Source organism: Artemia franciscana, chromosome 19 (genome assembly GCF_032884065.1).
Source record: "Artemia franciscana chromosome 19, ASM3288406v1, whole genome shotgun sequence".
Taxonomy (NCBI): Eukaryota; Metazoa; Arthropoda; class Branchiopoda; order Anostraca; family Artemiidae; genus Artemia; species Artemia franciscana.
In genome coordinates, this window is record NC_088881.1 from 2,955,497 (window position 1) to 2,970,967 (window position 15,471).

At 34.6% G+C, this 15,471-nt stretch overlaps 1 protein-coding gene across 1 annotated transcript in view; it reads left to right on the forward strand.

Annotated features, from left to right (window-relative positions):
• Positions 1-1,200, forward strand: part of LOC136039169 (dynamin-like GTPase OPA1, mitochondrial) — a gene marked incomplete in the record, with an annotated part of 327,166 nt that extends 325,966 nt beyond the window's left edge. Inside the window, 1 exon segment of the mRNA XM_065722682.1 lies at positions 1,027-1,200. Coding sequence (XP_065578754.1) covers positions 1,027-1,100 — 74 coding nt within the window.
• Positions 1,201-15,471: the final 14,271 nt, after the last annotated feature.

Consider the following 15,471-nt stretch of genomic DNA (forward strand, 5'->3'; position numbering starts at 1 on the left):
AATTCCCTGTTTTGAAGATGAGGGCTTGAAACCTCTAGAGTAGAGTTCTCTGATATGCTGAATGTCATGGCGTAATTTTCTTTTAGATTCCTGGACTTTTGGGGGATGAATTAGCATGAAATACCAATTTTTTATGCATCTATTAATATGAAAATTCATTTTTTTAGGGCTTTGATTACAATTGCATCTACAAAAAATCGTCAAAAAAAATTAATAAAAACACATGAAATATGCTTGTGAGTTTTTCCCTCAACTGTAAAATTTATATTCTGTAACACACCGCGCTAAGGGCGTAATTTTCCAAGGGTCAGGGGGGCAACCTCTCCTCGCAAACCTCAGTGTGCCTCCATGGTTTCATTTTGCCCCCCCCAAGCTTAAATTTAGTTTTTCCTAAAATCTTTTCAAAACCAAGATAAACCTGCATAATTCAAGCATCCAGACAAACGTGTCAGTTTTCTTTAGTATGTCTTTACCTTTTTTGTAGATATACAGCTCATTTTTTGGTTTTTACTTTCATTTTCATTTGATTTGGGAAAGCCGGCTCTAACTTTGTCTCCCCCCCCCCCCCCACACGTCGCAGGATTTTGAGGAAATGACGCCACTGTAACGCACTATAAATTAGCCTACCGCAATCACTCTGTAGCTAAGTATCATTGCTTCATGGAATTTTGGAATCTTTAGTCATTTACATAATGTTAGTTTTTATTTTTTTATACGTCATTTTGTAGTTGGTGTGATTCTTTTATTTCACTTTCTTCTCATTGAGTTTTTGTTTTGCTGTGGTTATTGATTGCAATTTATATTTTTCTTCTTTTTGTACTGAGGACTGCTGAGCGAAGGTCTCCGTCCAAAAAATTGCTTTAGGCTCTGTTTTTCTTTGCCTGAAGATTTGTCCTAGTTAGTTATTTCCTTCTATTTTATTTTTTATTTTTAATTATCTTTCCTTGTTAATTATTTTCCTAGTTAATAATTCTGCGTTGTATTTTACTTTATGTTCATCTTGGGTAACAACTATTTTTTTTTCAGAGAGAGTCCGCCATATTCAAGAAAAACTTGAAGAATTTATTCAAAGCCTCAATGAAGAAAAGTCTCATCTGTGATTCCTAGAGTTTATGTTCTTCCTTTTTTTGTTAAATCAATTATTTTTTTTTCTGATTAATTTATGTAAAACATACAAATTAAACACATTGTTTATTAGAACTTTCTAATAAAATTTAGGAAATTTTCTTTAGACACTTGGCCATTAAGCTATAAGTTATGATTTAAAACAATTTCAGGTACATATATTTTAATAAATTGTTATAAATTTTAATGTTGCTTCTACTATACTGGTACAGCAGTGTTGGTACAATGGTATATGAGATACGGAGGTGGTGCTTATTTGCCACTCCCCCCTTCAAAACTCTGGATTCCCCCAAATAAAATGGTTTTTTCCGGTTTTTTTTTTACGTTCTACTATAAGTTTTTAAGTTCTACTATACTGGTACAGCAGAGTTGGTACAATGGTATATCAGATATGGAGGTGGTGCTTATTTGTCACTCCCCCTTCAAAACTCTGGATTCCCCCGAATAAATTTCTTTTCCGTTTTTTTGTACGTGCCTCTTGATTTACCCTTTAGGTACTTATCTGTTGTAGCCACCACAATCAAGAAGTGAAGTTAGATTAATTCTAATTAAATATACCTAAGTATGATGGAAATAAAATACTTTAATAACAAAATTATGGAAACTACAACAGATCATTATGGAAATCAGGCCCCCCAAGACGCGTTAAATTAAATGGTTTCTAACCTAACCAAAAATACCACCTAAAAGATTTAATTAGACATACCTGCATTGTAGTTTACAAACACTCTCTCACGCTAAGCTGAAAGAAACCATACAAAGAAACCGGTTCTGTCATACCAAGAACTTGAGTGTGGTGTCTATGACAGATAAGTACCACCCTCTATATTATTTTGCTGACCCTATCAAGCTTCCTTGTTCCTACAAATGAATTAATTGGAGATAGTCCAGTTGTCTAATGGCTGAATGACTAAGACTAAAGGTGCAAAACTAAGGAGCTACTAATCATCCAAACGAGGTTCTCGCGTCGAGAATCCAACTTCATCTTCAATGACTAAGCTATCAAGAGAGTTAACAAACTTCGGATTAGGAATTCATTTCTCCTAAGAATGTACATCTCGCAGTTTTCATTTTGCCGCCCACAGCTCAATCGGATTCTATTTTTACAAGAAAGCGGGTGTGATGCTTTGCTCGAAGAGCCTGCTACCGTCAGGGTTTCCACTGAATTAATTGGAGATAGTCCAGTTGTCTAATGGCTGAATGACTAAGACTAAAGGTGCAAAACTAAGGAGCTACTAATCATCCAAACGAGGTTCTCGCGTCGAGAATCCAACTTCATCTTCAATGACTAAGCTATCAAGAGAGTTAACAAACTTCGGATTAGGAATTCATTTCTCCTAAGAATGTACATCTCGCAGTTTTCCTTTTGCCGCCCACAGCTCAATCGGATTCTATTTTTACAAGAAAGCTGGGTGTGATTCTTTGCTCGAAGAGCCTGCTACCGTCAGGGTTTCCACTGAATTAATTGGAGATAGTCCAGTTGTCTAATGGCTGAATGACTAAGAATAAAGGTGCAAAACTAAAAAGCTACTAATCATCCAAACGTGGCTCTCGTGTCGAGATTCAAACTTCGTATTGGAAATTCATTTCTCCTCAGAATATACATCTCGCAGTTTTCCTTTTGCCGCCCACAGCTCAATCGGATTCTATTTTTACAAGAAAGCTGGGTGTGATTCTTTGCTCGAAGAGCCTGCTACCGTCAGGGTTTCCACTGAATTAATTGGAGATAGTCCAGTTGTCTAATGGCTGAATGACTAAGAATAAAGGTGCAAAACTAAAAAGCTACTAATCATCCAAACGAGGCTCTCGTGTCGAGATTCAAACTTCGTATTGGAAATTCATTTCTCCTCAGAATATACATCTCGCAGTTTTCCTTTTGCCGCCCACAGCTCAATCAGATTCTATTTTCCTGTACGAGAAAGCTGAGTGTGATTCTTTGCTCGAATAACCTGTTTCCACCTTTGGCTCGAAACTGCTATTTTAGCACTATTTCATTATGTGTAGCACTATAGAACGTTATCAGGGTTGCCATTTGTAGTATAAAAGTGCTATTTTAGCACTATGACAATCACTTTTTTTTACTTTAGCACCAAACATCGCTGCGTAGCACGCAAATCTTTGTAGCACTTTGAGTATTGATCTTGGTGGCAACCCTGGTTACCATCCAGTTTGATTATCCTCTGTATAAGTTCCCAGGATGTCCTATGGATGCCCAGTATTCGTAGAAGCTCCAAAAACCGCACCGGCACTCCCCAGAGGATTCCAAATACAGCCTCAAGGTCGAAGTGTAGAACCAATCAGGTAACTTTACTACCACTCATTGAGAGGTTTGATGTGGTGGTTTGAAGTGGTGTCAACATCTTTCTACAAGTATATCCAGTTCCTTTCCCAGAGGCGAGGTGTCTCAACCTGTATTGCCGTTTGTTCAGCCAATATGGCAAAGACGCAGAATGTGGTATGGTCAGATTACCTACAAGAGAAGGCACGTTCAACAGAGTACTTTTAGAGCAGCTTTGCAAGACGTGGTTCCACGATTTGGAATGATCCCAAAGAGGAAACCCTCGTGGAATTATCGCGATAATATCCCTGGAAACCCAACTGTTAATTTCTTTGAAAGAAAAATTCTAGAAACACAACTCAAGGGAAAAAATCTAGGTAAATGGTTAATTAGTGACGTATCATTCCCTAAGTTCTTAGCAGCCTGGTGTCGTGAAGCTTGTCACAAAGTTTTTTATATAAGTTTTATTTTGCATATAATTACAATGTTGTTATATAATGAACGTATTATAAAATATATATTAAATATGTTTGATGTGAAGAGAGTTTAGTCTGGTTTTCACCAGACTATGTTACATCTTTCAGACCGAGTAATTGTACTGACTAAAACTGTTTTCCTACCAGCTATTAAACTGAAAAAACAAACATTTTGTAAAAAATGGAAAAAAAAAAAAATTTCCAGCTGAAAGTAAGGAGCAACATTAAAGCTTAAAACGAACCGAAATAATTTCATATATATGGGGACATAACCCTCCTCAATACCCATCCCTTCACGTTGAGCCTTTTTTCGAACTTTTGAAAAAGCTTCTGATTCTAATTAGAAGTTATTTTTGGGGGACATAATGTCAAACTTTGGTCTAACGAATGGGTATTGAGAGGGTAGGCCCCCTCAGTACCTGGCAGGCCCCCTCTTGCAAGGAGTAACCCTATTAAACGAACAGCTGTTGTATATATTGTATTTATACTTATTCATCAATACATTTTTCTCGAAAATGACACTATAATTTTGTTTTTTATTGAAATCGGCATACTACCATTTCCTAGCGTGGGAAAACGATTTGGATAGGCATAAGACTTCAAGAAAGTTCGTCTATGGCCCTTATTTTGTAAAAAAAAAAAAACATATGAGAGAGGTTAAAAATACTTGGAATAGCTATAATAAATGTTGCCGAAGATTATAGTCTGTGTTTTAAAAAGCACACCGCAATATAATTTGAATATTGATAATATAGAAGTATTCTTCGTACTTGTCTATTTTGAATACTCATGGAAATCCGCCCTCTTCTCAATGGATGTCCCTGTGAGTGGGCGTTAAGACTGTGACACCAATTAGCGACGAAGACCACACTGCTTTTCCATCACAAACATTAAAAACAAGAACCATAGGAAATCTTTTTCGTTGGACATTGGAATTTTAATTTGAATGAATATTTCAGTCATATGTCCAAGGGCCGTCGTGTTTTAAATTTTTTTATATCAGTTTCATTGGTCGTATATCGTTGTAAGTCTTTTTTTCTTTTTTGTATAATTAGATTTTGTTGAGGCCGGTCCTTGGCCATAGGACCGAAATATTCATCGAAATTAGAACTCCACTGTCTTACGAAAATAATTTCCTATTGTTCTTTTTTTATGTTTAGAACTGCGACACCAATTCAAAAAAGTGTCGGGGGTTGAGCAAACAGTAATTTTTTTTATGCGTGTAGGCCAATTTTTCGAAAAAATTTACTTTAAACATTCCGAAGAAACTCATACGTAGTTGACAAATAGGTTTTGATATTTATTGCATTCTTCTAATTAGCACTTCTAGTCTTTAGTTTACAGTTTGTTGTTTGATTTTTCTTCTATTGTGTATAAGCTTTCAAGTTTTTTTTTATCTCTTTTGTTTTTTATATCCCTTTTTTCTATTGAAGAAAATTTCCGCATGTTTTGGATATATTTGTTTCGATTTCGTTCAAAGCTTGGTCAGTCAGTCGAGTATCCTGAACAGTCCGTAGGACAATCCGTAGAACAGAGTTATAATAGCTATATTATAGGTAGAGCTATAATATATCGCTTTCTTAATGAAATTTGATATTTAGAAGGACCTTGTGTCTCAGATCTTTTCTTAAATCCTGACCAGATCCAGTGACATCGGGGGGAGTTGGAGGAAGAAACCAGAAATCTTGGAAAATGCTTAGAGTGGAGAGATAGCGATGATACTTGATGGGAAGGATAAACACAAGTCCTAGATACGTGATTGACTTAGCCGGACTGGATTGGATCTCTTTGGGGGAGTTGGGAGGGGGATCAATTCGGAAAAACTTGAAAAATTGAGGTGTTTTTTACTTACGAACGGGTAATCAGATCTTAATGGAATTTGATATTTAGAAGGACCTCGTGTCTCAGAGCTCTTATTTTCAATCCCAACCAGATTTGGTGAAATTGGGGGAAGTTGGATGGGGAAACCGGAAATCATGGAAAACGCATAGAGTGGAGAGATCGTAATTAAACTTGGTGGGGAGAAGCTCTTAGCCCTTGGCTCTTCTGGTCTTGTCACAAGTGCCCTATGAGCTGCTGACTCTTGTTTTTGTATAATTTGGAGTTGTATTTTGTGTTTGTTGCTGTATTTTATGCAATATACTCAGGCTTGCCACCCAACTAGACTAACATATACCTTTTTATTATCTAAAACGTGCCATCAAAGGAGGAAATTCACTGCCTTAAAAAAGGAATTCCAAGTATTGTGCTTTTCTAGCCATTGTGGTTTACTCGTTATGCAAGATCTTCTAGTAGGTTTCTAGTAAAGTTTGACTCTTTCTAACAACTCTACTTTATAAAAAGTAAAACACTGTTGCGTAAAGAGCAGGGCGTTGAGGAGGCAACAGCCCCTTGCATATACGGAGTAATTTCTGTTCGTTTTAAGTTTTAATATTGCTCCTTACTTTCAGTTGATAAAAACTCGTTTTTTTTGTTTAATTTCTGAGCGTTTTTGAATTAATACATGTTTTGATTTTGGCTCTCCGCACATGAATAATTAAAACGAAATTTGCATATTAATTTTTTTTATGGCTAAACGGCTTTCTCGTAGTTTTGGTCGGACGATTTTAAGAAAAAAGGAGTGGGTGAGTAGGCCTGTTACCCTTTAATTTTTTGGTTATTTAAAAGGCAACTAAAACTTTTAATTTTTTCGAACGTTTTTATTTGTAAAAATATACGTAACTTATGAATTAACCTACATAACGAACTTCTATATGCGTATAATTTTTATTACGTATATGAGGGGGATTAACCCCTCGTCAATACCTCGCTCTTTACGCTAAAGCTTAAATTTTATCCCAATTCCTTAAGAAGGACCCCTGAATCCGTAGAATAAATGGTTGAAATTAATAAAATTACTTTAGTGTGCAGAACGAGGTAATAGGAGGTGAACCCCTCATATACGTAATAATTTCTGTTCGTTTTAAGTTTTAATACTGCTCCTTACTTTCAGTTGAAAAAACTTTATCATTTATTTTTTCATTGTTCTTCAAAAAATGCTAAAAAATCCTACGCCCCCTTCATGGAAATACTCTTCCCCCATAATAAATTCCTCCATGGAAATTTCCCCCGAAAAATCCCCTCCCCTCAACTCCCCCCCCAACCAAACAAATCCCCCTGAAAGCGTCTATACACTTCCCAATAACCATTACTATGCGTAAACACTGGTCAAAGTTTGTAACTTACAGCCCCTCTCACGGGGACTGTGGGGGAGTAAGTCGTCCCCAAAGACATAATTATTAGGTTTTTCGACTATGTTGAATAAAATGGCTATCTCAGAATTTTAATCCGGTGACTTTGGGAAAAGAATGAGCGTGGGAGGGGGCCTAGGTGTCCTCCAATTTTTTTGGTCACTTAAAAGGGCACTAGAATTTTTAATTTCAGTTAGAATGAGCCCTCACACGACATTCTAGAACCACCGGGTCGATACGATCACCCCTGGGGGAAAAAATAAATAATAATAAATTTACTCGCATCCGTGATCTGTCCTATGGCAAAAAAATGCAAAATTCCACATTTTTGTAGATAGGAGCTTGAAACTTCTACTGAAGGGTTCTCTGATACGCTGAATCTGATGTGTGATTTTAGTTAAGATTCTATGACTTTTAAGGGAGGTGTTTCTACCTATTTTCTAAGATAAGGCAAATTTTCTCAGGCTCGGAACTTTTGATGAGTAAGTCTAAACTTAATGAAACTTATATATTTAAAATTAGCATTAAAATGCTATTTTTTTGACGTAACTATTGCTATAAAAATTCCGGTTTTTAGATTTCGGTTGCTATTGAGCCGGGTCGCTCCCTTCTACAGTTCGTTACCACGAAGTGTTTGACATAATAACTACAATAGATTTTATTATGTAACAGTTATAACTGTTATATAACATGGTATAGCATAGTTCCGCCACACTTGGCATAGTCCCGCCACATTTGGAGCTGTTCCACTTTGGTTAGAACGGTTGGCAATCACCACTTGGTCTACATAATTTTGAAAGTGAGTGACCCCTCGACCGGGGTTGAGTTTTCATAGCAGAATAAGATATTAATTTGATTTACCAAATTATTTTCTATCTATTAATCAATTAATAATTTTTTTTCATTTTTCTATTTATTAGTCGAATTATTTAATCTGTAATAATCGTTTTGGTTTAATGATTTAAATCATTATTAGTCAATTATTTTCTATTTTTATTTATTTTTATTTGTTTTTATTTTATTAATTAAATTAATAAGTTGTCGATTATTTTCATTTATTAGTTGCGTCCTCTACTTAATTCTAATAAAAACATATTTTCAGAAATTATAAAATGATTATAACCATTAGATTATTTATTTGAAATTTTGCGCCCCTAAATTTTTTTCCGGGGGAAGTGACCCCTTTTCCCTGTCCCTAAGGCCGGCTTTACAATTAGGCCTCATCAGAAGTATACCAGTAGCCAGGTCTTCTGACAAGTCTACCCTGATGACAACACTCAGAATGTTACGGAAAGGCAAGCTCGTAGGAATTTTATTAGGGGGACGCCGAATAAAAATTTCATTTTATTTGATAATAGGAATAAGGAATAAGAAATATAGTGATTAAAACCACTTATAAAAATGTCCTTAAAAATTATATTTAACGATATAAGTCACATGTAGCTGACAGAAACAATGACCAAATGAGTGGCACCAATTTGAAAGAAATGTGGGAGTGCCTTCCTCACATTTTAAAAAAGCAAAACCAGAATATATAACAGGTATAAGTACAATTATGTAAAAAAGGAAATTGAATGTTCAAATCCTTAATTGGAAAATAAGCCAATTGCTTTGTAGTCCCCTCATCATACCCCCACCCCAAAAAAATGCCATTACAAGAGCTTTATCAGAAATGCATGAACAAATTCGTAGAAAAAACAAATGACTAAGTACCTTGTGACAGCGCAGTGGATGAGGCCATGGTTCACGATTAAAAGGTCCCTGGTTCAATCCCGCGTGTCGCAAGGAAATTCAGATAAGGTTTAATAATTACTTAATTTTTTTCTTTTGTTTGAATTAGTTTTCTAGCATATGGTTCTATCTGGCTCTAGATGATTTTTGATATGCAAATAAATTAAGAACATTTTTCTCAGCCGCAATTTTTATTTTTTTTTTTCCAATATTCGCCCGAAGATGGAATGCTTAACTTTGCCGAACAAGTGTAAAATCCATGTTTTATAGGAACGATAAATTAGGTATTCCCACAAACTAGTCTTTATTATTAGACCTATTAATTGCATATATAATTATGCTTCAGCACAATTTGATTTTTATTTGAATGGGGGAAGTGGGTTTGAACCTCAAAAAGAGGGATTTTACACCAAAATTTTGAGCTCTTTGTTTCTCAAAATATGAATATAGAAGTGCATGGGAAGGGGTGAAGTCCACTCGCAAAGCCCCCTTCCTTCCCAAGAATATGTTTTTTCCCTGCCCATGATACAGATTCTGGGGAACGATAGCACCCATCTTATTGCAGACCATATTTTTTTTTGTGATATAAAAGACTACATTTGGATTTTGGCAGGAACAAAAGCATGTTGTAAAATCTGGAAAGCATGAAACTACTATTTCCCCCAATATCTTGCCATATTTAACAAAACATTGCGAAAAAAATTTCCTGGTGAATTTTCCAAAAGTATCCCCCGTGTGTTCCATGGTCTGATCTACTTCCTTTCTTGGAAAACCGAAAAACTACAAAAATACTAATTCCACTGCCTAGGTCACTTGGCACGTTGAGCCAAATGTGGATACCATAACTGACAAGCAGTAAGTGCGTCTCCATTTGTACATATGAGGGAGTGTACCCATCAGTCCTAGGTCTGATTTGCCTCTCATTCTCTGTGTGCAACTCCAAAACTCCTTAAAGCTCATAGTTTGCCAGAGATTTTAGTCTGGTTTTCACCAGACTTTGTTACATCTTTCAGACGTAATTGTAATTGTAGTGAGTAAATTGTAGTAATTGTAAATATATAATTGCAAAGTAATTGTACTGAGTAAAACTATTTTCCTAATATGCTATTAAACTGAAAAAACAAACATTTTGGAGAAAATGGAAAAGAAAGTAAAACAGTTCAAAATAGGGATGAAACTTTTTTATTGACAGTGAACAGATATAAAATTTAACTGGATATTTCGAACACATATACACTGTTCATCATCATCAAACTATATCAAATTAAAATATAAAATTATAAATAATTATAATATAAATTTTCAAACTTCAAAATAACGTTTACAATCAGATAATATTGAATCGATTCGCTTATTAAACATACATTTTTATTGTTAAAAAATTGTTTACAGTTGACTAATTTCTATTATTGAAAAATTGTTTCATTAAAAAATTTCTTATTAAAAAATTGAAAAAAAAATTATTAAAAAATTTCTATTACAAAATTGTTTCAGTTTTAAGTTCATTTCTATACAAGTCGTAGCTTTATCCCTTTCTCTTGAATTACCCTTTTTTAGTTTGTGTAGCTTATATTTTTTGCAGCTCCTGTTTTATTCCATCTAAAAGATGTCCTAATCAAAGTTATTTTGTAAGAAACTATACAATGTAATATTTCTATATTATATATTAATATAAAACATTTTTATACCAGTTTTAATATTTGATATTACATTAAAATTTTATTTTAAAAACTATATTAAATTAAAATATAAAAAATAAAAAACAACTATCGAAAAAACTACATTATTAGTTATTATAATACAATGACGAAAGTAAAACAGTTTTACTGCTGATGATGAACACTGTATATGTGTTCAAAATATCCAGTTAAATTTTATATCTGTTCACTATCAATAAAAAGGTTTCATCCCTATTTTGAACTGTTTTACTTTCGTCATGGAAAGGCAGTGTGGTTTTCGAAGTTATCTATGGAAAAAAACAAACATTATTTCCAGCTGAAAGTAAGGAGCAACATTAAACTTAAAACGAACCGAAATAATTCCATATATATGGGGACATACCCCTCCTCAATACCCATTCCTTCAGGTTGAGCCTTTTTTCGAACTTTTGAATAAGCTTCTGATTCTAATTAGAAGTTTTTTTTTGGGACATAATGTCAAACTTTGGTCTAACGAATGGGATATTGAGAGGGTAGGCCCCCTCAGTACCCGGCAGGCCCCCCCTTGCAAGGAGTAACCTTATTAAACGAACAGTTGTTGTATATATTGTATTTACTTATTCAACAATAAATTTTTCTCGAAAATGACAATATAATTTTGTTTTATTGTAATCGGCATACTACCATTTCCTAGCGAGGGAAAACGATTGGATAGGCCTAAGACTTCAAGGAAGTTCGTCTATGGCCCTTATTTTGTAAAAAAAAAACATAGGAGAGAGGTTGAAAATACTTGGAATAGTTATAATAAATGTCGCTGAAGATTATAGTCTGTGTTTTAAAAAACACACACCGCAAAATAATTTGAATATTGATAATATGGAAGTATTCTTCGTACTTTTCTATTTTGAATACTCTTGGAAATCTACCCCCTTCTCAATGGATGTCCCTATGAGTGGCCGTAAAGACTGTGACACCAAATAGCGACGAAGACCACACTGCTTTTCCATCACAAACATTAAAAACAAGAACCATAGGAAATCTTTTTCGTTAGACATTGGAATTCTAATTTGAATGAATATTTCAGCCCTATGTCCAAGGGCCGTCGTGTTTTTAAAATTTTCATTTTAGTTTTATTGGTCGTATGTCGTTGCAATTTTTTTTTTATTTATGTTTTGCTGAGGCCGGTCCTTGGCCATAGGGCCGAAATATTCATTGAAATTAGAATTCAACTGTCTTAAGAAAATAATTTCCTATTGTTCTTGTTGTTTTTGATGTTTGAAACTGTGACACCAATTCACAGTTGTGTCGGAGGGTTGAGCAAACAGTAATTTTTTAAATGCGTGTAGGCCAATTTTTCGACAAAATTTACTTTAAACATTCCGAAGAAACTCATACGTAGTTGACAAATGGGTTTTGCTATCTATTGTATCTTTCTTTATGGCACTTCTATCCTTTGGCTTATATATAAATGTTTGATTTTTTTTCTATTGCTTATAAGTTTTGAAGTCTTTTTTTCTATATCTCTTTCGTTTTTTTATATCCCTTTTTTTTCTATTGAAGAGTATTTCCGCATGTTTTGAATATATTCGTGTCGATTTCTTACTTTCTTTATTTAAAGTAATTTACCTGTTTTTGTTCCTTTTCACTTGTTCTAACGGGGGAGGTGAAGTTGGGTAATTATCCAGAGAGAGAAGGGATGTCTGGTAATGAAAAAGGAGGGATTTGATCCTGTTTGGTTATATCTTTTTAGGTGAAGTGTGGCATGGTTGAGGGTAGGGTCGCTCCCTGGTGTAAAAAAAAACTTAGACAAAGCTGACACCTCTCGGTTTTGTTTCAGATAGCAACTTATGTGGATAATTTTAAAAAGTAATTTGACCTATGGTTTCGTTTTCAGAACAAGAACAAATTTGCTTTTAAGAAGTCTTATATTTTCCATTCGTTTATTTGCACTTTAATTTGATATATTTAAGATATACTATTTTGGGGAGGGTTGAGGGCTATGGTTGCTCTCTTTTTATTACAAAAATAATTGAAAACTGTTAGAAAGGTTCTAACAAAAAAGAAAGAGGATTAAATAAATTACATTCTTTCAAATAAAATAAGACATTAGACCTTTCCATAAAGCTTTCCCCTCCAGGTATTTTTTCGATGGGGACTCGTGTGAATCATAAAAAAAAATACTGCCTTTTTCAGGTTCAAGGCTCTTTATAAAAGCAATAAATACTAAATTTTATAAATGCAGAAAGTAGAATATATAGCAGGATAAAAGAAGAATATAAAGCAGAAAACAAATGATACGGTAAAATGACACATATTTTGAAGATCGAAGGAAACATTTTACGAAGGTAAGTATAATTTTGTAAAAAAGAAATTTGAATGATCAAATCTTTAATTAGAAAATAAGCCATTTGCTTTGTAGTCAGTAAATTTTCAATTTTAATCAATAATTTTTTCTTGAAAATGACACTACAATTTTTTGTTATTAAAATTGGCATGCTACCATTTTCTAGCGTGGGAAAACGATTTTGATAGGCCTACGACTCCGGGAAAGTTTGTTTATGGCCCTTATTTTTTAAAAAAAAAGAATCATATGAGCGACATTAAAAATACTTGAAATAGCTATAATAAATGTTGCTGAATATTGTAGTCTGTGTTTTAAAAAAACACTGCAATATAATTTGAAGGTTGATAATAAAGAATTATTCTTGATGCTAATCTGTTATAGTAGGATGTGTCTGGGGAAAAAGGGCGCGGTGAGGGTGGAGGATTAGTTGCCCTCTGATCTCTTTTGACCTCTTAAGAAGTGAACTAGAGCTTTCAATTTCCATCCAAATAAGCCCTCTCTGAAGTTCACATATGCCCCCAGGGCATGACTTAAAACGCCTGCCAAACGGGTTTGTTGGGTTTGTTGACCCCGAAGCTTTTATTATCTGATGTTTGAACTAGTTTTAACAAAATGACTATCTAAACATTTTTATCGGATGTATTTAGGGAAAAGAGGCGTGGGGGGACCAGTTACCCTCTGATCTCTTTTGACTCTTAAAAAGTGAACTAGAACTTTCAATTTCCAACCAAATGAGTCCTCTCTGAAGCCCTCTCTGAAGTCTCCAAGTTCTGGGGGGGGGGGTTGTCGACCCGAAGTTTTATTATCTGACGCTTGAACTATGTTTAACGAAAGGGCTATCTCAAACAATCTTTATCATATGGTTCATGGGAAAAAGAGGTTGGGGGGTAGTTGCCCCCCCCCCCTCTTTTGTCCCATGAACCATATGATAAAGATTGTTTGAGATAGCCCTTTCGTTAAACATAGTTCAAGCGTCAGATAGTGAACTAGAATTTTCAATATGTAATCAAATCCTCTCTGAGGCTTATACGAGCATCCCTATTTCAAATAGTAGGCTGTACGAAAAGTGCGGCTCAATCCCACTTTCTAGGGCTATAATGAAAAAAAGGTTGAGATGGCTAGGGCACGTTCTGCCGATGAAGGATGACAGATTGCCGAAGATTGTCCTTTTCGGCTAACCGTCTAGGGCTAAACGGAAAGGACATTGTCCTTGTTTGGAGTGGGAGGATGTCATAAAGAAAGATTTAAAGGAAATGGGAACTTCCCGGGAGAGTGTAAAGAGGGAGGCTTTGAATAGATTGGGATGGAGGAGGAGCATGCGTAGCAGTGCATAGCGAGTGCAGTGAATTATTATTATTATTATTAGTAACAACAAGCTCGTGCGTATGGGGGCCTGCACCCCCTCAAAATCCGGAATTTTTCAAAAAACTTACTATTGACATTATCAAATATTTTTTATATTAGTTATACTAGATTATTGGGCTGGCTGAGTTGTTATAATAGAATGGTCAACTTGGTTACGACTAATTTAATTACGACATCTTATGCATGAAAATTCATTAACATATAACTAATTTTGAACATCTATCATGTACTTAAGAAGGGGGTCTAGACCCCTTGAATTATCTAATGTTTTCGTCAGTTTCTTCATATTCAAATTATTAGCTCATTTTTCTATTATAATGGAAACAACTCTGAACCCTCTCATAAGCCTCTCAACCCTCTCATAAACTAGGCTTCTTAGAATTTTTATCAAAAAAATGATCTTATTATTATTACTGGCCACACCGATACTTATGTATTATAGCAACCACACCAAGGAAATGAAATCATAATCATGAAAATACCAAAATGTGATGAAAATATATTACTTTACTACGTGTCATCATAATCATGAATATACCAATATATGATGAAAATATACTACTTTAGTAACAAGGAATATACTAGTATATTCGGAACAGTATATAGTATATAGGAACATACTTAGTAATATACTAAGTATGGAATATACTTTAATTATAAGTATAAAAGTATAATACCAAATAAATATAGAAAGCAGGCCTCCCAGAACGCATTATATTAAATATCTAACCTAACCACTTCTATATATTAAATATTTAATTAAAATATACCTGCTAAGATACCGTTTATCTCGCTCAGGCTAAGCTGATCATCTGCGAGTGGACCCTCAAAACCGGTTTCATTACAGATCAAGGACAACAGTGTGGTCACTATAACACGTAAGCACCGCCACTCCAAAAAATGCCTGTGTAAATCTATTTCCTAGCCCACCATAAAGTGCCCAATTATACTCTTTATTGACTGTCCATTATGGCGAGCACTACCAACTTCTCATAGCTGATCATTGTGAAAAATAGGCTATATTTTTGTTCTTTAATCAGGCAAATAACAGCATAAAAATGTCAGATATATAAAAAAAAATTATGGCCGGGTTCATGGATCCTATAAAGGAATCGTAACCTGCCAACTGCCACAATAAACAGCTTCCGAAATGAGGAAATGTTTCCTGGCTATGGTTTGGCGTTGAGAGTGTCTATCCCCTTAGCGGAGTCGGCTACAGCCAGAGCTCCGAGTCGCAAATATCTAATCGCCATCTTGAAATGGT